Below are 25,787 nucleotides of genomic sequence, written 5' to 3'. Positions count from 1 at the left end.
GCCCCATGTATATCATCTCAGCAGTGCTCGTGCCTTCGCCTGGTTGAACCATGTGGACCTCGTAGAGCATTTCCCTCATTGCCCCACATATTTCCTCGATTTCCTCAACTGTGAAGACCTCATCTTCTTCTTCTTCAGTGTACCCTGGCCTGACAAAAGTCGCATGTAAATCCGGCAGTGGTCGAGGCAACTTCCAGCCCTCACTTCTCCTTTTCTTTGCCCATTTTTCGTCTGCTGGAGTAGGTTTGAAACCTAGTCCAAAAGGTTTCTTGACGACTGGTAAAGTAATGGGTTCCGTCGTTCCCTGAAGATTTCGTCCAAGCCCCTTCCCTGGCCTAAATCCGTGTCGGATCATTTCTTTGGCCACCATAACCGAAGCGTTAGACAAGAAAGGCTGGGGGCAAGGTACTCCCTCTTCGTGCTGCTCTGCCAATACCACCTCGAAAGCTTGATAGACCGTATGCTCACTCCCTTCTCTTGGTTCAAGATACGGGATAGATGGGTCCCGATAAATGGCATGTTCATCTTCTCCATGGACCACGATCTCTTGGTCTTCATACTCGAACTTCACCATCTGGTGAAGAGTAGAAGGCACGGCTCCTGCCGCATGGATCCAAGGCCTGCCAAGGAGGAAATTGTACGATGTGTCCATGTCTATCACCTGGAAAGTGACTCGAGATTCGACTGGTCCTATGACCAGCAACAGGTCTATTTCTCCCATGGTGTCTCTCTTGATACCATCGAAAGCTCTCACGCAGACGTTGTTGGGTCGGATTCTTCCGGTCTCAATCTCCATTCTTTGCAGCGTGGAGAGCGGGCAGATGTCAACACCTGATCCCCCATCCAGCATCACCCGCTTGACATAGTAGTCCTCACATTTGACTGTTAAATGCAATGCCTTGTTGTGTGCGGCTCCTTCCGGGGGTAGATCGTTCTTGCTGAAGGAGATTTGGTTGATGGCGAAGAATCTTTCTGTCATCCGCTCTAGTTGCTCCACCGAGGTTTCGACCGGTACGTATGCTTCATTCAGGGTTTTCAACAGGATCTTTTGATGCTCGGTTGACCTCATTAATAGTGACAGCATGGACACTTGCTCAGGGTGCTTGCGCAGCTGGTCTATCACTTCGTAATCCGGCATCTTCATCTGTTTGAAGAATACTTCCGCTTCTTCAACACTCACAGGCTCCTTTGGAGGGAAGCGCCTTTGTGTGGCGTTGTTCAGTTCTTGGGTATTTGAGTACCCTCCAACGAAAGTATTTTCTGGAAGTTCTTCCCTGACCTCCTTACCTTTATATGTTACCAAAGTCTTTTGATAATTCCACGGCACTGTGGACGGGTTGGTCATTGGCTTTTGTGGCACGCGTCCGATAACCACTGGCTCATTCAGCCGAGGTGGTTGAATCGTCCCCCGGACCACATAGGCCCCTTTTGGCACGTACATAGGTTTTGCTTTTTTGATCCCGAAGTTCTGCGTCTTCTTGGCTTGACCTCGTGGTATGTAAAGAACTCCACCCTTTGCTGGTACTACTTTCCTCTCCACCTTCTTTTCGGGCTTGCTTTCTGCAGCTTTGGCCTCCTTCCCCCTTTCTGATTTCTGGTCTATTTCAGGCCTCCTTGCTGTGTCGACAATGGCAATTATGGCTTTCAAAGCAGGGTCGAACTCTTTGTCTTCACAAATCATGCCGATCAGCGGCCCGTTATTGTGAGCGGGCAATGGATTGTTAGTTACATTTGGGATCTCTTCGTCCCTTAGCACTATCTTCCCCTGCTCTATCAAATTTTCGACCACTCTTTTCAATGACCAGCAGTCGTTTGTATCATGCCCCTCGGCCCCTGAATGATAGGCGCATCTGACTCCGGCTTTGTAAGAAGGAGATGTCGGGTTTTGCCTTGTTTGAGGGATGGGTTGTAGGAAACCCAACTGAACCAACTTTGGGAACAGAGTCGAGTATGGCTCACCGATGGGCGTGAAAGTCCGCCGTCGAGGTGGCTCTTGGGGGCGGTAGTTATTTTGCGGGGGTTGTGGGTTATAGTGGTTGCGGTAAGGAGGCTGATTTCTGGGAGGTGGAGCTGGGCCTCGGTTGGCTTGTTGTGGTGAATGGTTATAAGGTTGGGCATTCATGACCATATAAGGTTGATGAGCATATGCCGCATTTGAGTGGGGGTAGTAGTGTTGTGAGGCACTTTCCGGAAAATGGGGCCTGTGATGACGATACTCCCTTGCTTCAGAGGCTGCCATAGCCGTTTCTTCCTTCTTCTTCCCCCTTGTCGTCCCTCCAGACCCGCTTTGGATGGCCTGAGAGGTTGCCCTTAGGGCTGCTTGACTCAGAATCCGACCCGTTTTCAGCCCATTCTCTACCATTTCTCCTATCTTGATTGCTTCCGCGAATGGCTTACCCATGGCCGACATCATGTTTTGGAAATAGTCAGACTCTTGAGCCTGGAGAAAGGTAGTGACCATTTCCACTTCATCCATGGGAGGCTTTACTCTCGACGCCTGTTCACGCCACTTGATAGCATACTCTCTAAAACTTTCCGAAGGCTTCTTCTTCAAATTCGAAAGAGAGTTTCGGTCTGGCGCAATGTCGATGTTATACTGGAATTGCTTTACAAAATCTCTGGCGAGATCATCCCATATATGCCATCGGGACATTTCCTGATCCATATACCATTCCGAAGCTATCCCTACTAAGCTTTCCCCAAAATACGCCATTAGCAGTTCTTCCTTTCCGCCGGCTCCCCGCAATTGGTTGCAGTATTTTTTAAGGTGTGCAATGGGGTCACCGTGCCCATCGTATTTCTCGAACTTGGGGGTCTTGAAACCCGTCGGCAGGTGCACGTGAGGGAACATGCACAGGTCGGCGTAAGAGACGCTCTTTTGCCCGCTCAAACCTTGCATATTCTTCAAACTTTGTTCAAGGCTTCTCATTCTCTTAGCAATCTCATTTTGTTCTGCAATCCTGGGGTTCTGTTCCTGTCCCGGTGCGAGTTCGCACTGAGGCGGTAGAGGATTATTGTTGGTAGCGAACCTGGTTGGTTCCATTGAGAACGATGGTGCTTGGAATGTAAAAGAGGATGAGTCAAAGCTTGGCTTGTATGTGGCAGGCTGTGCCGTAGCTGGGCAAGGCGATGCAGTAAAGATATTCATGCTTGCATCGGTGGCCGACATTCGGGGATGAGGCTCAGAAGGTGATCCGGCGGAGAGAACGGAGTTAGCTGGGTACCCGAATGGGGTAGCAGGGTAATTTATGGGGACATTAGAAGTCCCACCTGACCTGGAGAATAATTCAGGGAATCCGGGGACGACACTTGGCGGCTCTTTCCCATTGTTCCAATCATCCAGCATTTCCAACATGCGGAGCCGCAGGATTCTATTTTCTTCTGCAGTTGCGGATTCAGGCGTGAGGACGGCTGAGATTGAGCTCTCCTCAGAGACGGGGACTGTTTGCAATGGAATTTCCGAAGACATTTCCACACTTCCTTTTGACCTGGTGAAGTAGGTGTGAGTACTGTTTCTGGTCCTAACAATAGGTAGTTGAACACCTCTCCTTGACCTCGTGAAGTATGAGTGCGAGGCCAGACTTTCACCAAACCAACCGTCTTTTCAAAAACCCTGGAAACATGCTCAATGACAAGCGCACGGTTAATTTGTAGCAGATAACAGATAGTTAATCTCACGTTGGGCATGATGTACCTATACAGTTAAGTGGATTACTATATGTCTGCTACGAGAGCATGCGTCATTCCGGTATTTTCCTCTTATTTCCCCCTCTTTTTTTTCTTCTTTTTTTTTTTATCTTATTTTCATTTATTTTTCTTTTATATATATATATTTTGTAGCAAAATAAAATGCGATCGGATCCGATGAGGATTGCCTACGTATCACGATACTCACGTGAATCAGATCATTACGTAGTTCGAAAACACGAATGAACGTGAAAGAAACAAAATCTTTATTATTGAAACAGTCTATTACAAACTACATTTTGCAAAAGAAAAAGCAAACTTTGGAAATAAACCTAGACTCAAAAAATAGACTAAAAATCACCCTGATGACAAAACAGGCAGAAGATGCTAAGATACAGATTTGACCTATGAATGCATTATGGTTTTAAAAATTGGTTTCCGCGGGGCGTCGTTCGGCCTCGCCGCGGTCCTAGGCGTGAGATCCCTCTCAAGTTGCTCTAGCTCGTGCATAGTCTGCTTGACATAACCCATTACTGCCGAGAGGACGGTAGCGCTGGTCATGTTCTCACATCGTAGGCATCGTCTGGTGATGGCATGGGCAATGGCCTTGATCCTATCTCTGGTTTGCTTCTTCTCTACGAGCAGGCGTTTTGTCTGATCGCTGCATATCTTGAAAACTTGAGCATCTTGTACATGCTGATGCTTCAGTCGTCGTACTTCCAACTTCATCTGGGCTATTGAGTCATACCAGTATCTGCTCTCAATTTGGAAATCCTTGGCCTGATTAGCTGTTTTGATCTCAAGTGCAGCCATCTCTCTTTTTATCTTAGCAACAGTCTTCTCATGGTCGCTTTCCAATCGATTCAGGTACCTGCGATGCTTATCCGTTCTTGTATCCCACTGTGCTTTGAGCTCTGCTATGATGTTTTCAGATTTCTCCAAACCATCTCGCCATTCCCTGATTTCACCTTTTAGCCCTTTTATCAGCTGCTCGTCCGATCGACGCCTTGGTTGTCTATCTGCATCCAACCTTATCTGTTTGATCTGGGCTCTGAGCATTTCATTTTCTTGAATCAACCTGTTCCGTTCTCCCAGATCGGTAGCAACTTGCACGTTGTGTTCATATTTCAATTTTTCCACTTGTTGCTTTAACCCGCTGATTTCGGTGCAATAGCCTCTTTCTTTTGCTAACCAATCCCACTGCTTTTGTGATGATTCGGTAAAATTCCGGATGTGGGGTCTCTTAGCTGGCCTTTCATGCTCGAGTTCCCTTCTGTACCATGCAAGGTAACCTGGCGCCGTTTCTCCTTTGGCTTGATCCCGCACGCAAGTATCTGATTTCAAATATTGACCCTCATTCCAGATTTGGCGAATCTTTGCTTCTGGGAACTGTCCGCTAGGGCTTATCTCAATTGCTTGAGTGCTTAGATCTTCCTCATGAGGTACTGTCTGGCATTTTCCGAACTGTCTTAAAACTCGGCCGGGTGCGTAAGGTTGAATGCTCTTAAGCCCCATCAGCAAGAAATGAGTTTTAGTCGCTGACATATATAAGACCTCATCAACGGGCAACCATCCCAACTTCCATTGTATTTGGCTGGCAGTAAGAGCTTGAAAGAACGAGGTCCAAGCCAGGACTCCTTCGGGCAAACTGATCTCTTTGGCTCTTGCGTAAGATTCTTCTATGCGGGTCTTACCCGGGGAACCACGGCTCAAAATCTCGGAATGATGGCAAAGGTGCTCGGTCATCCATATCTGCAGGAGCAAGTTACAACCTTCGAAGAAATTTCCCCCAGCTTTACAAGTTGTGAGAGCTCGAAAGATGTCGGATACCACCATAGGCGCGAGAGTACTGTCACTTTGCGTGAGTAAAGTGCTGACGACCCCCGATATCTTCAAATCAATGTTTCCATCTTTCCTGGGAAATACCAGAAGTCCCAGAAACGTTATCATGAACGCCACCCGTCTGTGCTCGTCCCATTTCTGACGAACTCCTTTGCTGCACAGTCTGTTGATTGGATTATTGAATCCCCCCTCGTGACCGTATCTATCATATATGAAGCATGGAGTACAGAATCCGGCTGCTAGATCCGGGTTGTGGACTGTTCTAGGTATTTTCAATGAATCCAGGAACCGATGTACCGTGACGACTCTTGGGGCGACCAAGTATTTTTCCCTCAACGGAAGTTCAGTATTCCCGATGTATCCGGCCATTTCTTCCAAAGTTGGGGTGAGCTCAAAATCAGGGAAATGGAAAACATTGTGCGCCGGGTCCCAATAGGTAACCAAAGCTCTTATGATATCTCCCCGAGGCTGGATTTCCAACAGACCCATAAGACCTTTCAGATTTTTCTTAACCTCACTTTGCCCTTCAACACCTAGATCATTCCACCATAGCCGTAACTTGATAGGGATTTTGGTCATTATTGAAAAATGTTCATTTTGCATCGTGCTCATCCTGCACATTTATTAAGGTGATTTTAACAAAAATGAATGACTCAAAATATTTTTCAAAGGGGACCAAGCTTTGAATACGGCCTTTAAGCACTTCGGGGACGAAGATTTTAAGGCTGTGTGGGTCTAAAAACGCTAAGCAAAACCCAAAAGTGGCCATTTATGCAAAGTCAGCCTTCCGGCGTCCCTTTCGGGAACATTCGGCTATTCATGTCAAAACAGCATCACCTGACTTATTTATGACTCTTTAAAAATTTGAAACATATATTTTTTTTTGATTTTGGCTATTTTAGCAAAATGGGGGTTGAACCCGACGAGGGTTGCCTACGTATCTCACATCCGGTGAGAATCAAACCGGCGTAGTTCGGGGATATCGTAAAATAGGGAAAAAATCGAATAAACCTAGAAATCAAGAATGCGTATTTTTTTTTACATTTTTGAAAAGAGATAAAGATTATATTGTATTTCTTTTTAGGAAAAATTTGGACCTTTAGTCTGAATTCATAAAAGGGGTACTACGAAAGAAACAACACATTTTTTTTGAATTATGAATTTTTTTTTTTTTTTTACTTTAAAAATAAATACCCTTTTTTTGATTTTGAAAGTGATAAAAGAAGATTTTTATAAAAATTTTTTTTTTTAATGACTCTCAATAAACAAGACAGTTTTTTTTTCTTCTTTTTTTAAGAAAATTTCGGCAAGGTTTTGACACTACTTGGACATTGGTTTTATTTTTCCGAAATTAAGTAATTATCTCCCCTACTTTCGGCAATTTTTTTTTTTTTTTTTTTTTTTTAGGAACCGGTCGACATGCGGAATCGAAGCAAATAAATGCATAACACAGATAGGAATGCAGCATGATGGTCTTTCCATTTCAGGTTGCCTGTCCTAGACGGACCCAACCCCGGTGTTGAGTCCCCCTAAGTCAAATGCAATGTGATGCAAATAAGCGTTCCTATTAGGGATCCGGCATGAAGTTTCGTTATACTAGGTTTAAACCTTGGTATTTGTTCTAGACCGTGTACCCGAGCGGACAACTCGAGTCGAGGAGGGGGCTACGTACCGGGGACCCGCGAGATCGTCCGGCTTTGTAACTTGTCCGTCCTCTTTCTTATTTTAGGTATTGACATTAACAGAATAGGGAGTCTCGACCAGCGAGCTTCTCCCCGGAGGTAAGAGGAGAAGGGTTTCGGCACAGTTTATATACAGTTCAGATAATATCAAAGCGGTAAAAGACAGCATTTAGCACATTATGCAAAAACATGTAATAAAGATCAGATAATAAAGCCAAATATAACAATTATTCTAAGCTCGAATTCTTGAACCCTGAACCAGTGGTTCTGGGTCCATTAGTCCCCAGCAGAGTCGCCAGAGCTGTCACACCTCCTTTTTGCGCGCCCCGTCCCGAGGGGTTAGATGCGCGGGTGGAGTTTTTCCAATTTAAGTGACAATATTCGAAATGGGATTATTTATTTAATTCAGAGTCGCCACTTGGGAAAAGTTTGGCTTTTGGTGTCCCAAGTCACCGGTTTATCTTTAATCCCAAATCGAGGAAAATATTCGACTCTTCCAAATGAAGTCTGCGAACCAGAAATTCTAAGTAAGGAATTCTGTTGACCCGAGGGAAGGTGTTAGGCACCCTCGGATCCCGTGGTTCTAGCACGGTCACTTAAATTGTTATAATGGCTAAATATCTGATTTAAATACATGTTATGACTTGCGTGCTCCCATTAAGTTTAAACCGCTTTTATCATTATCATTTATTTTTATAGAATTGCAACGTCGTGAAGATGCGTCTCGAACCACGTCACAATCAATGCACCCGTGATCGTCAACACATCTTGACTTCGCTGAGATTTGGATTTGGGTCACATCAATGTGCACCTGAATTTGAGAATATATTTTAACTTAAAGTCGCGCCTAAAGAGTCTAAACGCGTTATTATCTTTGGGGAAGGTAGTGGAATTCTCTAAACAGTCCCTCCCAAATTCTAAGTATTTATCGTGATCAATTATTGAGGGCCCCGCAGTTTGCATTTTTATTCGGCGAGGCTCGTCTCATTATTTAAGAAGGGTACCCTACAATGACTACATTTCTACTACATTTATCTTTAAAGAGAAGGATGATGCCGAATTTTGCGGGTTTGGACAAATACGGACTGAATCCTTATTATGTTTGCCGAAACTAAACTTGTTTGATTACCTGATTGATTGTTCATAAGGTGGGGGTTACCGCATGCTTTGTCTTCATCGAGTGGATAACTTATTAATTCGTTAAATGAGATTGCAAACAAACTAACAACATATATTGAGTTATGTTTAATGACCTCCAAGTTCTATTTTTTAACACTTTAACCTATTTGAAATTGATAAACGAAATCGACTGTTTTACCAGGGGAATTACTACTAAGTGAACTCAAAAAATGGTTATTAGTTTTTCTCAACAATCATCACATTATTTCGAGACAAACAATCTATACCGAAACTCAGTATCGAACCTGCATTGGGCGAATGAACTGACAGGAGAACTGGCATTCATAGCCAGACTCTTAATGTGACTGCATGGGAGTTTGTTTGGGATACATTTATCCCGGACCCAGTACCACAATTTTGTTGATTCAGTGGTCTAGGCAAAATACATACAAGTGCCTATGACTCTATGTTATACAGTCATAACTAAACCAAACAAGTGTTATACTGAACTGAATGTATACTAAATCAAAACATGTTGTCTATGTCATACTGTCATTACTATTGAACAATGCTATCTGACAATCCATCTCAAACAGAATGTATGCTAGTTTATACAAAGTATTTGCAGTTTGCAGTAAAATATACAATCCCAAATATCATTCGACCTATTTTTAACACCAATGTTATAACATGAACAACTGTTCTTTTCTCTATTTCTGCTTCAACTTCAAACTTTCAACCATACAAAGTTTCAGAGGTTGTGTACCTGGAAATATTTGACAATTGGAGGAAAGGGGGAAGTCAGCAGAGTATGATGACAACAAAATGCAGCAGCAATCACAGCACTATCAGTAGCAGCAGGGCAGAATAGCAGCAGACAAAGCGATACAGCAAGAAAACAAGCTCGAGTGCAGTGATACAACTATGGCCAATAGAGAACAAATGGCCAAATAACAGCAGCACCCAGTGGAGTAGAATCAGAATTCCAGATAGATCAAAACAGTAGTAAACCAATGAAAGCACTCAACTAATAGACACAACTGAGATTTCAGAGGATCAGAATTGGTTTGAACAAATTGAAACAACTGAAAAACCCAATAACAATAGGAGGAAGAAAGTTTCTGATTATTGGTTGTATCCCTTCTATCCCTTAATCTCCCTCTATCTATGTGTATCTATTTTGCATGTATTTCAGCTCTCCTTTTCAAACTCCTCACAGTATGTCTATATTCTTTTCCCTTATCTATTCAGCTCTCTTTCCCCAGAAATTCCTCACTGTGTGTGTTTATTTTCTTTTCAGCCCTCAAGGTCCAGTCTCCCTCTATCTATTCTGTATATCTCCCCCTTTTATAAGTCCCTATCCTACTCTTTTTTAAACAGCCTGTTTTCAGAAATCCAGTACCCTTCCCATGTGCCTTCTATTTTCAATTCCAAACTTTAGCTAATTAAATATTAAACCCCATCAACATTCCCTGGCAGATTTTACTTTTAAAAGGTTTAAACACTTCTTTAAACTAAAGCCAAGTATGGGCAGTAGGATAGCATATGCTGTCAAAACATTTTAAAATCAAACAAGGACCTTTATGCAGGCCACAGGTTGTGCACAAAGCACATGAGGAGCACCAATGCACATGAGGTGCACCAATGCAAATGTTGTGCAGGAGTGCACATGCCATCCAATTCAGCATTTTAACCAAACATCCCTTTTACATTACTGATCTAAATCAACAGCTATAAGTAAACAAAATTGTTTCTCAATTGATTCAAAAAAAAAAAAAAAAAATGTTCGACAGAAACAAATCGCTTTGCTATGCTCAGATAGTTGAAACTAATTGACGACTCATGTCGACTCGACTATATTAGCATTATCGTACACAATCGTAGCCGAAAATCAAACATTCAGAAGTATGGGACACATGACTCGACTTATACTGATTAAAATAGAATGGTGCATCCGAGGAATCAGTTAGTTAGTACAAATTGGAATACAACCAATACGCATGCCGTATCAGAATAGGAGGAGAAGGATTCAGACAAACACAGATGTTCAAACAGAGTGGACGAACAAAAGTTGATAAAAATTCAAAACACAAATTGACACAAAACATGAACAGACATCTAATCCCTCACATGGACCAAACAAATAAGGGAAGAAGGCAGACTCACCTCAAATCCTGAAAAATCGGAAACCTTGAACCGGACTTGGACAGACTTTCTTAAGGCTGAACGGACTTTAATCGAAGTGTTTCTCAGATGAGAAACACTTCGATTAAGGTCCCTTGGACCTTAATTTCTTGGCTCGAACGGGTATGAACTAGTGACGAGGAACTACAAAGTTCCAAAACTCAGATCCGGGATTCATGTTTCCCTGGTTAGATTCGGACCAAACCAAGTATGGTTCGGTCACGAGGGGGGTCTGGGGAGTATCTGGTACAAAACTGGGGTTGGTTGGGTCAGATCGAGTTTTGACTCGAATCTTCGAATGAAGATTCGAGGACCTGGGGGGTGATTCGAAACATGGGGTTGGTAGATTTGGGTTCAGGATGGCCTGGGGGTCCTATGGTGTTCAAGGGAAGGTCACCGGCATCCATGCCGCCGGCTTTCATGGCGGAAGTATGCAGAGGCGGCTAGGGTTTTAGGGCTGTTCGTTTGGGGAGACGAAGCAGCCGGGGTATTGGATAGGGGGGGTAGGGTAGTGTTATGTACTTATATAGTTAGTGGGCAAGTGGATCCTGGCCGTTGGATGAGACGAGATGAAGGGCCAGGATCCTTCGGCTAACAGGGAACGACGTCGTTCCAAGGGTGAAGGGTTAGGGTCGGTCCGGGTGAGACGGGTCGGGTTTATTGGTGGGTTATGGGGATTGATCTTGGACCGTTGGATCGGCTCGGTTTAAACGGTTATGATGGGTTGGCATCGAAACGACGTAGCTTTGATGTTAAACTACGTCGTTTCATGGCCTGGGGGTGGGCTGTTTGGACTGGTGGCTTGGGCTGTCCGCTTGGGCTGAGTTCGTTGGGCCAATTTTAACAAATTGGCCCAAGTCCGGAAGGGCCTTTTCTTTCTCTCTTTTTTTTTATTTTTTTTTATTTTTTATTTCTTTCTTATTTGTTTTAAAACAAAACTAAAAAAAATCAAATTAAAATTAAATACACACTCAAATATAATTATTTGCGCACATACTAAAGTATTTCAAAACCGGTAAAGTCAAACCAAACAAAATCACGGACGAAAAATGCCTATTCACGATTTTCTATTTAATGACCGAATTACGGTTTGAATTACGCAGGACACATATATATTTTTTGAACTTTATTTTAATAAAGTAAATAAATAAGAATGGGCCAAAATCACAAATAAATCCACAAGGTGCCGCACAGAAATCCGAAATTGTACAGCGGGGCCAATTATATATTTTTTATTTCTTTTTGGAGCGATTGTCGTGTGAAGCAAAAATCACGTGCTCACACTAATAACTCCAACAGCTTGTGAAATGTCAGGCCTTGTGCAAACCATTGCATACATCAAGCTACCAACAACATTTGCGTATGGTACCTTTGACATATACTCTCGTTCAGCTTCATCCATTGGCGACATATTAGTACTTAGCTTAAAATGGGGAGCAAGTGGAGTACTAACTGGCTTAGTCTTGTCATCTATGCCAAAACGTTGTAGTACTCTTTTCAAATATTCTTTCTGAGATAAACAGAGTTTCTTTGAACGTCTATCTCTTATTATCTCCATGCCAAGAATTTTCTTTGCCTCACCCAAATCCTTCATCTCGAACTCCTTCTTCAGTTGAATTTTCAACTTATCAATTTCTTCCGAATTCTTGGAAGCTATCAACATATCATCAACATATAGGAGAAGATATACAAAGGAACCATCTTTAAGCTTGTGCAAATACACACAATGATCGTATTTGCTTCTCTTGTACCCTTGCCGCAACATAAACTCGTCAAATCGCTTGTACCATTGTCTAGAAGATTGTTTCAATCCGTACAACGATTTTTCAAGTTTGCACACCACATTTTCTTTTCCAGCAACTTTGAATCCTTCTGGCTGAGTCATGTAGATTTCCTCCTCCAAGTTTCCATGTAAAAACGCAGTTTTTACATCCATCTGAACTAGTTCCAAATCCAATTGTGCTACCAAAACCAACATAATTCTAATGGAGGAATGTTTTACAACTGGAGAAAACACTTCATTGTAATCAATTCCCTCCTTTTGAGCATATCCTTTGGCCACCAATCTTGCTTTGTAGCGAACATCTACTTGGTTAGGAAATCCTTCCTTCTTTGCAAATACCCATTTGCACCCAATTGCTTTCTTTCCCTTCGGGAGATTGGCCAATCTCCATGTATGATTCTGATGAAAGGACTGTATTTCATCATTCATGGCAATCCTCCACTTATCTTCTTCTGAACTTTGGACAGCATCTTTATAAGTGGTAGGAACATCATCAGCTACAATTGAGGTTGCACAAGCAACTGTCTCTATGAGACGAACAGGTTTCGTTATTGTTCTTTTTGGCCTGCTGGTTGCTATTGATTCAAGTTGTTGTTGAGGTTCCTGAGTTGGAATCTCCTCTACTGGCTCTCCTTCCAGAGGGTAATCTTCATTTGTTTCCTCCTCTGCTTCTTGTGTAGGAAAAATAAATTTTCCCTCAAACTCCACCTGCTTAGAAGCACCTTTATTTTGTTTGGTATCTTCTGTTACCTTATTTACCATAGCAGATTCATCAAAGGTAACATCCCTGCTGAATATTACTTTCTTTGTCATAGGACACCATAAGCGATATCCTTTGACTCCAGAAGTAATTCCCATAAAAATAGCCTTCTTTGCCCTTGGATCCAATTTTGACTCCGTCACATGATAATATGCAGTTGAGCCAAACACGTGCAAAGAGTTATAATCTACAGCAGGTTTTCCATACCATTTTTCAAATGGTGTCTTGCCATCAATAGCAGCAGATGGTAGACGATTAATGAGGTGGCATGCATATGTAATTGCCTCAGCCCAAAATTCTTTGCCCAAGCCAGCATTGGACAACATACACCGTACCTTCTCCAGCAAGGTCCGGTTCATACGTTCTGCCACTCCATTCTGTTGTGGTGTATGTCTAACAGTGAAGTGTCGGACGATGCCATCATTTTCACAGACCTTATTGAAATGATCATTTTTGTATTCACCTCCATTGTCTGTGCGAATACACTTGATCCTCCTGCCTGTTTGATTTTCCACCATCGTCTTCCATTTGAGAAAAATTCCTAGCACTTCATCTTTGTTTTTCATTGTATACACCCACACTCTTCGAGAAAAATCATCAACAAAGGTTACAAAATAGTGCTTCCCACCCAATGAAGGTGTTTTGGAAGGACCCCAAACATCAGAGTGTACATAATCCAAAATGCCTTTAGTATTATGGATCGCTGTACCAAATTTAACCCTTGTCTGTTTCCCTTTGACACAATGCTCACAAAACTCCAAGTTGCAAGCCTTGACTCCTTTTAACAATCCTTGATCTGATAGAGTTTTCAAGGATTTTCCTCCAGCATGTCCCAAGCGCATGTGCCATAGCTTGGTTGCTTCTGCCTCTTTGTCGTCACTGGATGTCACTGTCACTGTCCCAATAACTGTACTGCCACGATAGCGGTACATATTATTATTCTTCCGATTAGCCTTCATTACCACTAGTGCACCGGAGCATACTCTCATCACTCCATTTTCTGCAATGATTTTGAACCCTTTTGATTCTAGGGCTCCCACAGAGATGAGATTCTTCTTCAAATCCGGTACATATCGAACATCTGTTAATGTTCTGATCATTCCATCATGGTTCCTTAATCGTATTGAACCAATGCCATATGAGGTAAGAGGGCTGTTATCCGCTGTGTGGACGACTCCATATTCTCCTTCTTGAAATTCCACGAACCAGTCCCTGTTGGGACACATATGATAGCTACAAGCCGAGTCCATCAACCATATGTCTGATGATGTTGATGACTCTGTTGTAACTAATGAGAAGTCTGAATCATCACAATCAGCTACATTTGAATCCATAATGGCCTTTCCATTGTTATGTTTGGCCTTATTCTTCAACTTCGGACAGTCTTTCTTCCAGTGCCCTTTTTCTCGACAAAAAGCACATTCATCTTTGCTGGGTCTGGATCTTGACTTGGATCTTCCCTTCTTTGTCCTCATTTGATTTTGAGGACGACCCCTCACAAATAGTGCTTCCTCCTTCTCTGCCCTTCTGTTTTTCTCGCTTTCTTTGTTCATAGCTGTACAAAGCCGAACAAACTTCTCTGAGAGAAACTTCGTCATTTCCATGGAGTAGAGTAGTTTCAAGGTGCTCGTACTCATCAGGAAGTGACGCCAACAACATTAAGGCCAAGTCACCATCATCATAAGTTGTATCCATATTTTGCAAATCTGTGACCAACTTATTGAAACTGGTGATATGTTCATTCATCGTGGTACCAGGAACATAGGTGAAGTGAAACAGTCTCTTCTTCATGTACAATTTATTTTGACTGTTTTTCTTCAAAAATTTATCCTCCAGTGCTTTCCATAATTTACTTGCAGAAGTTTCCTTTGTGTATGGATATTTCTGCTCTCTAGCAAGGTAGGATCGAATGGTACCGCAAGCAACACGGTTGATAATTCTCCAATCTTCTTCTCCAATAACATCTGGTTTCTTTTCTTCAATGGCCAGATCTAGCCCTTGTTGAAAAAGGACATCTAGAACCTCGCCTTGCCACATCCCAAAATGTCCGGACCCGTCAAATATTTCTACCGCAAATTTCGCATTTGACACAATTCTTGTCATAAGCGAAGATGCCAATGATGACGTATTGTTGACACTTGATGTAGATTCTTCTTGTTTATTGTCTCCCATCTTTGACACAAATATTATTTAATAGCTGACGACACAAATCAAGATTATTTCCTTTCTGGTGTGGAAGATCAGACTAAGCTGCAACCACAGAGCATACTCAGACAGAACCTTGACTCAGTTACCAAGATAAATCTTTTCTGATGTGGAAGATCAGACTATGCTGCAACCACAGAGCATACTTAGACAGTACCTTGGCTCTGATACCAATTGTTGCGGAAGCCAAATGTATATAGTGTGAATAAGTCACAACTACTATACCAAAAATTATGACAGCCACCAAATAATAAATAAGACAATAAAGCAACAATAAAGGGAACACCAGAATTTACGAGGTTCGGCTAATTTTGCCTACTCCTCGGACACAACCAATATTTTATTTCACTCCAAAAATACAAGTGAAATAATACTAAAGAGAGAAGATACAAATGCCTTAAACAGATGAGAAGGCAAATGAGAGGTGTGTTTAAATCCTAAACATTAAGCCTTCTTTTATAGGGGGAAAATCCCCCCAACTTTTGTTTTCCCACCGATGTGGGACAAACATTTTGCCAATTTCAACAGGTCTATTGTACGAAGCCTTGCATTTCTGCAAGAGACTGTTTCCTCGGCTCGAACCCGTGACCTCCTGGTCACATGGTAAAAAGTGTTTACATTAAAAGAAATTTGCTGATAAACAAGAATTGTAAATTAAGAAGTGGACAGTACTAAACGTACCAATGATCAGCAACTTCAGGAAATGCAGAAGCTAGATATCTTAGAATTGCATGACTGCAAAGAAGAGAAAATTTGTGAGTCAGTTTTAAAAAACTAGTATAAACAAAACATAAATTACATCACTGGAATTGTTAAATAATTTTCAATCAGAAAGGCAACATTAAATTTCATATTAAATTTAATATGATCATGAATAGAAACTCAGGGGAAACTATCACTTAAAGGAACTTCTAGCGCACATAATTTAAATCCATCTGCTTACTATCAACAATTTACAAAAAAGGGGAAGTATACGCATACACACAGTCTTATACACATAATTCTGCTTGTGGCTGTCGTTGGTTAAAGAAATGACCAATTTTTTAAACGAAACATAGAAATCCATCTATCTTCCATTAAAAGGGAAGAGGTTGTAGACCTAAAAATGGACAAACAGGAATCAACTAATAACAATACAAGTCACCTCCCGCAACCGCGTTTTGTCACTCTTTTGAGTTTACAAATATTTTCTACCCTTTATGTGAAAGCAAGTATAGCAACTATGCGCTGACTTGTAAAAAATATTTACACAAAAATCTACTGTTAATAATTGCAGGTAAACCTCTTAATAAATATTAATTATTAATATAATAAAAATGATTGAACGTACTATCATAAGTTAAAATTCACCGATCGTGTAAAAAAAATATTTTATATTATTTGTTTATTACTTAAAATCCTATCAAGTAAGTTACATAAGAAAATTACCTTTCAAAAAGCGTAAACGATCCATGAACTATAGCTGGTACTTGCTTCATGGGATTAATTTCTGCATATGAAATAGAAGTAATATTCAAAAACAACTCCAAAGAGAGCGTAATATATTAAGTGAGTAAAAATTCAAGCATTTGAAGACGAACCTGCAAATTCAGGAGAACGATGTTGGCCTTTGGAAAGTTCAATAGGGACTTCCTCAAATTCAATTCCATTTAATCTTAAAAAACAAAAACCCATAATATAATCAGATTATGATGATTCAGAAAAAAGTAATCAAAGTTTAAGTCAAAGAGTGGAATTAGAAAGTTACTTGCAGAAAATAAGAAGAGCACGAGAAGGCTGAGATAAGCGATCCACATAAAGTTTGAGCGACATCTCTTTGCTGGCTATGGATTGTGATCAGAATTGATTCTTTACTGTGAGATGTGGTGAAATGGAGAAAGGCCGCGTATTTAAAGCCTTTTCGTATTCCGACTGTTGGGGAGTTGAGGAATCGTCAATAACAGGACCCTTTTAATGAAAATCAAAATTACTACTCCTCCCTTTCACTTTTACCACTTTTCACCGATGATTTGAAATGCGTAATTAATATTGTGGGTATAACAGGAACAAAAAATTGTCTTCTCTTGATATGTTAAAAGTGACAAGTAAAAGTAAAAATATATTTTTAGAATACTAGACAAGTAAAATTGGACGGTTGGAGTATTTACCAATGTGATTTTATACCAAACTTAACCATAAATTTTGGCAATTTTTTATTTTCAAAATTTTTCTAAAAACATTATTGTGAATATGATCTGTTTTTGAAAAAAGTTTAAATAAAAGTTTCAAGCTCCAAAAAACTGATTTAATTTAGTTTTTGAGACTATTCACAAAACTTTAACTTTTATTTTCCAAATAAAGTACAAGTCCAAACACAACTTTAACTTTCAAAAATTAGTTTTCAATACAACTTCAACAACTCTTTTTTCAAGTTTTTACCAAAAAAATATAGATACTTTTTTCGCTAAATATTTTTGTAGTACGTTTTAAAAGAGTGTCACCTTTTATATTTAGTAATTTTTTTAATTTTAACATCTCATTTTACCTTTGATGATATTGTCTTATACAGTTGACATGACATGTTCAAGATTAGAGGCGGGGGTGAGGATTTGAACTTCATGAATTTTAAATATTAGCATGGTGAATATTAGGTGTTTGTAACTAGATTTTATATTTAATCTTTGTACATATTTAATAAAAATTTAATACAAATACAAGGTTTAGACTAAAACTACTGGGTTCATCCGAATCCGTAGTTATAATTATAGTTTTTCCCCGATTCAAGATCACAAGATTCAAAAGATATTTTGATATATCATACAAATATCTAATTTAAAACCACAAGATTAAAAAAAATCTTTATATTTTTAAAATTTCATGTCCCGTCCAAATAAGATACCTAAAATGAACGGATGGAGTATCACTTATCATAATTTAGCAATAAAATTTTTATGCAAGACATATATGTTGCTTTTATTAATTTGGTGCAAATACCATACAATTTCTCCTTGTTTTCACTCTGCGCAAATACGCTAGTTTAATCTCCATAGCAAGATTCCATCCACATTTTTTGATCAAGGGAGATAATGAGAACTATTGTGTGAACGAATCTTTTGCTTTTTGTATGTATGTCTAGAAGAATATATCTTCTTGGTTTACTTACGTAATGAATAATGAGGAAATATGGTCGTAAATTAAGGCTTTGTATGTAACATTTGGCCCAATTGATGACGAGTGGGCATATCGAAGATTACTAGGAAACACAACCAATTGGGTTGGCAAAACACAGCCGAATGGGTTCACATTTTTGTAGTCAAATTACAGCATTGTTTGTAACCATCTTCTGGAAGTTTACGAAGATTCCAGTGTGTTTCCTCCTCTTCATTGTTTGATGAAGATGCATTGAAGGAACGTTTTACAAAGTATTATAAATGTGTTTCCACCTCTTCATTGGGCAAATAATGTGGATAGAATTCACCTGTTAAAAGTGGTAATTTTTCTTCGAGTATGATAATTTGAGTCTTTTTATTTCCTGAGACCAACCTAAATTCTTGCTCGACTAATAAGTTGACCCACCTAAATTACTAGTTGTTTATTTGGTCAAGTTTCTTTTTGGCCAAAAGTGTGTAGATATGTAATTTTTGATCCTCCCCGAGATTTTTACACTTTTTAGTACTTAAATATTTTTTTTAGCTCTAATATTGTTACTTTGCCTATTTTTGACCTTTTTGCTTTATTTTCTCTTAAAATGAAAACTACAAAAAATATTTTTTTTTTACTTTAGCTAATTAGTATTTCTCTAGCAATTTTTAGTGTATCTTACTTTGGTTAAAATTAAAAAATTGACAAAAAATAGTCACATGATTTTAGAGTATTAAGTTTTCATTTTATTAGTCATAACTTTGATTTAATGCTATTTTAATACTTGTACTACACACTGTTTTTCCTCTCTTGTAGTTCCTACTTTATTTTTTTAAAATTAAAAAGAGTCTACGTTTTTAGGATTATATATATTAGTATTTTTCAGCTTTTGTTTTATCAAGAAAACAAAAAATAACCAAAACAAAAAAAACGAGAAGAATGAAATCAAAAGAACGGCAAAAGTAGAATCGAAACAAGAAATGAAATAGTGGACATAGTCTCTTATCTTATATATATATATATATATCACTACAAAAAAAATAGTGTTTAGCGACGGCCACATTCCATCACTAAATCAATGTTTTCTGTCGCTAAAGTTGTTTAGCGACGGAATAGCGCCAGATTCAAGTTGGTCCCTAAAATTCTCGCTGCTAGGCTTATAGCGACGAAAAATGCCAAACCGTCGCAGAATTAGAGACGGAGTAGCGACGACATATTTTTGTAGCAAAGTTTAGCGAGGGAAATATCCATCGCTATATAGCTTGTTTCTATTGCTATTTTTATGCCTTTCGTCGCTGCAATACATAATAAAATTCGTCGTTTGTTCTTATAGCGACGAAATTTTCCCTCGCTAGCCGTGTTATAGCTTATTGTCCCTGCTTTTTGCAACAAAAACCTTTTGTCGCCAATTCATTACAAGATTTAATTTTACGCGATAATTTTAGCTACGGAACGTATCCGTCGCTGATTTATTTTTACTATATTGCTAGTTTTTTAAAAAAAAAATTATTTATTATTTTAAATGTACTCTGTTCAAACATATTACATAAACTATTAAATACACTTAATAAAAAGTCACTGATATTAATATAAATTCAACAAGGTCCAAAATATATAGCATAATGCATATAACAGTATCATTAAGTACAAAAAATCCACAAGGACCAATAATAATATCCAACAAAGTAAGCTAACTATGCTAGGCTAGAGAGTTACGGTCATCATCAGAACCCAATGCATGAACCTCATCAATGTTAGCAGCAGTAGAAGATGTTGGAATTGTAGGTGCCATATTAGTATTTGGCTGATGCGAGGGTAAAGAAACTAATTCGCGTACCCGCTCAACGATTACAGGAACTATATGATCTGTCAGTGCAGGAATCAATCACATCACTAACTCATCCAGATTCCCTGTCGGTGTTGATTGAGAATTTGGAGGTGTTGTTGACGATTTAGCATCAGATCTAAGAGAGCCATGAAGATTTGGCCCGTAGTAGCATTTTGCTTGCGATCCAAGACCATATACTCTTCTTTTCTTTTCTCCTCCCGCGGCTTGATAATATGCTTTACACTGATCAATATCAGATTGAGTTTGTGCTTGTTGTTGTAATATCTCCTGATATTTTTTTTGTAGAAGAGTTAATAAGAACATTCAATTTACAAAATGAAAAAATATATGAAAGTAAAGTCAATTAAAAAGTTATCTTACATGTACGATTCGGGATTTCTCAGCAACAAAAAATTTTCCATCATTACCATGAGTATGGACGTGCAAATGCAACTCATTTGGTGTTGGATCTTGACCCTTTTTAACAGCCTATACAAAAATTATTCAATTAAGAAGATAGAGAAACAAAAGGGTATAGTTGGGCAATTAGGAACTAATGACAGCAATAATACTCTAGGAACAATCCAGATTCTAGTCAGTGATTACAACTATATGTGGAACTACATGGAGGACAAGTAACCAATGAAATTATTCCAGATAGGACAAGTAACCAATGAAACTATATGTGGAACTACATGTCAACTGAAAACAAATTCAGTAGAAATATTTTACCCACATCACTGATTTGTATGTATTTGTATCTTATTCACATAGTAATATAAGCTCAAAATACAACTAACTTTAATATTGATTCTGCTTCCTTTTCAATATACAGGACATGCTTATTGCAGCAATGGACACTTCAGCCACATCAGTAGAATGGATAGTCATTGAGCTTCTAAGGCACCCTCAAGTAATGAAGAAATTACAAAGAGAGTGACCTTACTTAAACCGAAATTAAAGAACCAAACAAATAAACATCCTAGCATGTTAAAAGTTGACTTTCTTGAGTGTTGCATCTCAAATGTATTCCATTTCCAAACATCATATTCCAAATTATATTTCTACTACTGGTATGTTCTTGTTGTTGTAACCAACTGCAGGCTTAGGTTAATGCAGACATCTTTTAGTATTTCTTCACATAATGTTAGCACATTATCAGTATATTATGAACTGCTAATAGTCGAGAATTTTTTTTTGTTTTGCCAGCACTCTCACAGTTACACTCTTACACTGATTCATGACACTGCCCTCATGCTCTCCTCCATGACACTGATTTATGACACTAATTGAGAATAGGCAAAAGGAGGAAAGATGAATTATAATGGTAAAAGCAACTACTACATTAAAAAATCTATAAACCTTTTTGGTTCAAAAGACATGCAAAAGATCCTTTATACCATCTTTTTAGGTGATTTATACTTTAATAACCATTTGAGCTACAACCAGCACCCATGAATCACAACCTAGCAAAAGCTGAAACAAATGCTCTTTGTTTTCTAGTAGTAATATTGTCTATCATTTATGTCTTCTGCAATTTGGTGGGCCAGCACTAAAGAAAGGCTTCCAAGACTCGAGGAGCCAACTTAAGATGCCCTTATTGAAAGAATCCCCTTTCCTAATTTTCAGTTTATAGAGAGAATGAGGAAATGGACAGTCAATGAATTGCATATCCCACTTCCAAGGTATCATTTGGTTTATTTTGACTTACTTGAAACAAGTAGTAATAACCTATTTGAGACAAAAAAGAGTGCTAGTTAGAGAAGCTTCTATTCTTAAAGGGGCATGACAGATTGCTAATTCTACTATCAATGAGATGGAAAAGTTATAAATACACTTACAAGTCTCTTCTGATGCTCCCCAACACTGATAAAACCACTTGTATGAGTCCCAATGGCAATTTCGCTTCCACCACAATGATTTTTTGCATTTATTTCTGACTTTTCAATACACTTAGGATCTGTTCAAAGTCTCAATCAACTTTCCTACACATTATTTGGAATAGCGTCCGATTGCACCATATTTGCTTTTAGTTTGCTAACAAAATCATTGTATCTTTTTGCTGCCCTACGCTCCCATTGGATCTGCACCGCACTATCAATTGAAGAATCCCAATAGAAGTCTTCTGAAATAATTTTATAAAGTAATAACATTAATAAGTTACATATAAAAGTTAATATACTTTCAAAATCTAATTGTGATGGATTATACTTTGAATTCTCCAAAATAAATTTTTTTTAACTCATTTGAGACGTTTTTCCAGTTGAATCCATTAAGATCAAGTTCATTCTTGAAAGACTTAGTTATAAACTCAGAGCATTCATATGAAGGCTCTAACCTGAACAAATTAGAAGACACTATTTAAAGGAATACAATGTATCAATAACAATATATCAAAATTAATAGTACAAGTATGGACTAACCCTGTAGGAGAAATAGTAAGAAGCGTCCGCGGTCAGCGGGTACTGCTACACTCAATTTTGCCTATTATGTTTCTTTGAGAACATGTACACACCTATTGTGTTGCTCTGATTATGGGTATTTGGAGATGGTTCCAAATTAATAGTTGGGGTACTACCATGGCCTAATGTTTGAATAGGTGGCGTACTACTAGGACCTAATATTTGAACTTGATTGATGTGATCAAGTCCACCTGAGGAACTCGTACCACCTTGTTGAGGATTGATTGTGGTAATGGGAACAGTAGGCATATTTTCACAAGTAGCAAAATTACCCCTAACTAAAGATTTACCTACACGGCTTGCGCTACCTCGACCTTTACCTCAAGGTATATTTCCAATTGCTCCTTTTCTTGGCCTGCAATGGGCTGCTCCAACTTAACCTGAGCATTACAATCTCTGAAAATTCAAACAAGCAGAAGCTAAGTTACAGAAAATTCAAGCAAAAACCATTTATTCGACCAACTGATGTGAAAAATGTATGAGTAAGTAACATGTCGCATTGAGAAGCAGATGAATGATTAAGAGGTCCAAATTCACAGTTTTGGTTATACATCAAGAGGATCCAGTTCTCCATCTCGATGAGTTCGAAATGAGACTACTGTAGCTTTGTATAGCAGCATATTGAAAGTGAATCTCAATCTATCCCATAAATTCCATCAAAGGAGCAGTTGCATTTAAAACTCAGTTAGTATTTTAATTTTACAAGTTTGTCAGATTTCATAAATTAGATCCCTTGCTTTGTCAAGTGATAGTGTAACGTATCAACGCATAGAAGCTAAGTTAAACTCTTATATTTGAACTAACATAAGCTATTAAACTCCATTGCGGGCACCTGAAGAGATCAAGGGAATGATCAAGGAAACACCAACAAAAATAAGCATAGAATCTGGAAAGCACTAAAAGAACTAGCACGTTCTATAAAAACAATGACTTCTCCCTTGTTAGCTAATAAACATGTCTCAAACGCCAAAACAGCAACCAAGAACCTGAAATCACTTCTCATATCAGGTTTCTAGGAAGATATTAACTTACTAGAAGTCATACCAGTGGCTGCAGTTGCATCAATACTAACCGATATCGTCATTTGTGTCGAAGAAATTGCTGATTTTGTTAATGAGCTTGCTTCTTTAGCTCATTTTAGCAGCAAAGAAACAAAGGTAGATTCATCAAAAGAATCCAGTATTGAAGCAACACAAAGCAGAAAAATGCATGCTTGTTCTCAACATGTTGTTATTACTATTCAGTAAAATGACTAAGCCTTTCCTTGTCTAAAATATCATGTACTTACCTGTACTGACAACCAGTTTAAACACATGAGCCAACGGAGGAAGTAACTCTCTAAATATATTGTTGAATTTGATAACTTCTTTAGACCAAAATACAATGATCTTGGCTCCAATTAATTTTGAATTTAGATATATTAATCAGGTAATAATATTAAGTTGATAATAAATATTATTCTACTGCTACGAAAAAGAGTCAGACTAATGTAAAAAGAGGCATAACACAACGTAAGCTAGAAGAGTACTATACCATTTAGATTACTACAAACGTGGTATTTGATTCGATTCTCTATAGATTATACTACAAAATAGATACATGACTTATAACATGCCACACAAATTACTAGAAAAATAAAATTCAATAAAAATATAGTAGTGCATTATCAACACACTAGTCATCATCTGTTTCTTCTTCAAGCTCTTCCTCATTATCATCCTCATTTTCATCCTCAATTTCAGACTCGTCTTCTGAATATTCTTCATCGAACTCTTGATTCTCTATCAATAGTCCATCATTAATAGGTTCAACCATTTCAATTACATCCCCATTTGGATCATGTAAGATTATATTTTCATTAGTGGTGAAATTCATATCTATCAAATGGACTTCAACTTCTTCAACTTGGAATGGAAGAGTCAGTTCTAGAGTTGATGTTATTGCCTCATCAGGAAGTTCAATAACATTCCGAGGTTTAACTTTCAAAACAGCTACCCAATCATCCTTGTCCTTTTTCGTACTAGGATAAGGCACATAACACACTTGAGTTGCTTACATCGCAAGAATAAAAGGTTCGTACTTGTTAAAACGACGGCGATGGTTCACATCGACTAGTTTGTATTGGTTATACTCTTTGACACCAACATTCACGGTTGGATTAAACTATTCACACTTGAATAACATAGTTTTCTTTAAAGGTTCTTCGCGGTATTCCAATTGTATAATCACTTGTACCCGTCCATAATAGTCACCAACATTTGGATCCGAGATATAAACTCCACTATTAATTGTTGATCTTGCACTACCATGACATTCCATGTGAAATTTGTATCCATTAACAAAATATACCGGATAATATTTTGCGCTTATTAATGGTCCATGAGCAAGACTACACAAGAATTGGTTCTCAATGTGGTTGCATCGAACCTATTTCAAAAAAATTATAAGACTTGGTTTAATATAACAAGCCAATTTAAGTACATAATTGCTTAAAAGATAATATTTTTTATAGTCTTACATATTCTTTGAACTATATAGCAAAACATGTTTCGAGACTCTCATTTATTTGATCCTGAGATAGGTTGGGGAATTTTTCTTGCAACCGTTGTATGTACATACTTCGTTTCAACAAAATAAGTTAAATACATACTCAAAATATATGGATATTTATTATTATTAAAAAATGATACTTTACAAACTGCTCAACCTCTACACAATTTAGTAGAATATAAGTTTGGGCTGCCTTGATTTCTTCGAGGGACAAACTTCTCTTTTTCCTTCTCCCCATAGTCGGCCTGGATGGGTGAATATTGATAAATTTTCTTCAAGATTTTCCATAACACCATCATCATCATTACGAGCCACATTATGATTACGTGTCATGACATGAGGTTCAAAATAATGAGAAAACAATTGTGTTGATTCCATCATCAAGTATGCTTCGCAAATTGAACCCTCGACACTAGCTTTATTCCCTATCATTTTTTAAGAGTTCGAAGGTGCCTATACAAGTAAATGGATAGACCATTAAATTCATAAAGTCATGTGTATCATATTTGTCATAATAAGAGCATAAAAAGTTCATAACCTCTCAAAAGGATACATCCATCTATAT

At 38.6% G+C, this 25,787-nt stretch overlaps 1 protein-coding gene and 1 pseudogene across 1 annotated transcript in view; both read right to left on the bottom strand.

Moving 5' to 3' along the window:
• LOC104242772 (glutathione S-transferase T1-like) overlaps positions 1-17,186 on the bottom strand; it is a 32,400-nt gene extending 15,214 nt beyond the window's left edge. The window contains exons 1-4 of the mRNA XM_009797853.2: positions 17,010-17,186; positions 16,843-16,916; positions 16,691-16,751; positions 15,944-15,997 (exon numbers count right to left, since the gene is read on the bottom strand). Coding sequence (XP_009796155.1) covers positions 15,944-15,997; positions 16,691-16,751; positions 16,843-16,916; positions 17,010-17,074 — 254 coding nt within the window. The 5' untranslated portion in view covers positions 17,075-17,186. The remainder of the gene's footprint in view (positions 1-15,943; positions 15,998-16,690; positions 16,752-16,842; positions 16,917-17,009) is intronic.
• A 2,895-nt stretch (positions 17,187-20,081) lies between these two features.
• LOC104242776 (uncharacterized) lies at positions 20,082-22,921 on the bottom strand (annotated as a pseudogene).
• Between the last annotated feature and the right edge of the window lie 2,866 nt (positions 22,922-25,787).

This window comes from Nicotiana sylvestris, chromosome 10 (genome assembly GCF_000393655.2).
Source record: "Nicotiana sylvestris chromosome 10, ASM39365v2, whole genome shotgun sequence".
Classification (NCBI taxonomy): Eukaryota; Viridiplantae; Streptophyta; class Magnoliopsida; order Solanales; family Solanaceae; genus Nicotiana; species Nicotiana sylvestris.
Note: the sequence above shows the minus strand (reverse complement) of the source record. Positions and strands in the feature narration are given on the sequence as shown.